The sequence below is a fragment of the Austrofundulus limnaeus genome, unplaced genomic scaffold (genome assembly GCF_001266775.1).
Source record: "Austrofundulus limnaeus strain Quisiro unplaced genomic scaffold, Austrofundulus_limnaeus-1.0 Scaffold157, whole genome shotgun sequence".
In the NCBI taxonomy this organism is placed as follows: domain Eukaryota; kingdom Metazoa; phylum Chordata; class Actinopteri; order Cyprinodontiformes; family Rivulidae; genus Austrofundulus; species Austrofundulus limnaeus.
Genome location: NW_013952559.1, coordinates 1,209,430 through 1,211,150, shown reverse-complemented (window position 1 = coordinate 1,211,150; position 1,721 = coordinate 1,209,430). Strand labels below are relative to the sequence as shown.

General features: G+C 33.7%; 1 protein-coding gene across 1 annotated transcript in view; it reads left to right on the top strand.

Moving 5' to 3' along the window:
• The first annotated feature begins 553 nt into the window (after nucleotides 1-553).
• The window catches only part of LOC106523445 (olfactory receptor 1-like), a 7,390-nt gene continuing 6,222 nt past the window's right edge, over nucleotides 554-1,721 (top strand). Inside the window, exon 1 of the mRNA XM_014016861.1 lies at nucleotides 554-1,510. Coding sequence (XP_013872315.1) covers nucleotides 554-1,510 — 957 coding nt within the window. The remainder of the gene's footprint in view (nucleotides 1,511-1,721) is intronic.

Below are 1,721 nucleotides of genomic sequence, written 5' to 3'. Positions count from 1 at the left end.
AACAGACAATTTCACAAACTGTCAGCACATTCAACTTTGTACAGAACAAAGTATTCAGTGAGAATGTTTCATTCATTCAGATCTAGGATTTGTTTTTGAGTGATCGTTTTATTGTTTTAAGCAGTGTATTAGTATACAGTATATTTCATCAACACAAGGACAGAGGTAAAAAGCTAAAAAGGATAAATAACTAATGCGGTGTATTCATAAACTAGAAATTGTAATATTTAAAAAAATCAAATACAAACAAAATCACAGGTAATTTTGGTGAGAATAGTGAATGAGATTATTTGAAGAGACCTGTAAAGTTAAAAAAGCTTTGTACGGATTGTAAAACAAATTACTGCAGTGCCACAACATTTGACTCAAGACATTTTCTGATGTTGACATGGAATACACCAGAGCTTAGCCTTTAACACAAAGGAGATTTGAAAAACACTTAAAGCTGGTCAGGCCTGCACAAACTGAAAGAGAACAGCACAAAGAAGAGTGGGTTACAGACGATGTAACAGTGCTGACATATTGTTTTATTTTCTGTACAAACTGCTTTATGATGAGTTTATTCAACTCAGCTCTTGGAAGAAATATCACCTTTGTTCGTCCTGCTTATTTCATAATAAGTGGATTCATCGGCTTACCGTATATGAAGTATTACTATGTGTTTCTTCTTTTTGTCTACATTGTTTCAGTTCTTGGAAACACGGCTGTTATGGCTGTAATATATCTGGATTATAGCTTAAGAACTCCAAAGTATGTTGCTGTTTTCAACCTGGCCCTTGTGGATTTGTTGGAGAGCACTGCTCTGGTGCCCAAAGTGCTTGACATCTTTTTATTYGATCACTTCAATATTCTGTACAATGATTGTTTGACATTCCTGTTTTTCTGCTATGCTTGTCTTTCAATGCAGGCTCTTAATCTGGTTGTTCTCTGTTATGATCGGCTGGTAGCCATCATGTTTCCTCTTCACTATCAAGTGAAGGTTAATAATGGATCAATGATTTATTTGATTGCATTTTCTTGGATTTTTACAATAATTACCACCTTAGTTACAGTTTGTTTACTCACCCGACTTTCCTTCTGTGAGTCTGTAGTTATTAACAGCTATTTCTGTGACCATGGTCAGATATTCAAACTTTCATGTAATGATAACTATCCCAGTTTTGTCATTTCTTATGTGATGCCATTTATTTTTGTGTGGATTCCTTTTGTAGTAATCTTGTCCAGTTATATTTGTATTGGCTATGCTTTATCTAAATTAGCTTCATTTCAAGAGAGAGCAAAAGCCTTTAAAACATGCACAGCTCATCTGTCTTTAGTGATAATATATTTTATTCCAATTTTAATCACTTTTACCATGAGTGCAAAAATACACCCAAATGCCAGAATTATAAATTTATCTTTGGCCTCAGTTCTTCCTCYCATGTTGAACCCAATAATTTATGTTTTACAGACACAAGAAATCAAATTTTCAATGAAGAAAATATTAAAAAGGAGGCAAGTGAGACTTGCGGTAAGATAAAATGCCATTTAAATAAAAAAAGACATTTATGCCAATCTGTAACTGAATTCAGTATGTGGAACAACTTTCCTTAACATGCTTTGAACAATAAATATGTTACATTTACTGGAATTATTTTCCCTATATGTGGAGTTTGTAACTGGGTTCAGTAGCATTTGGCCTCATGCAAGAACCGTTCGTACGCACAGATTTGTTCTTAAGT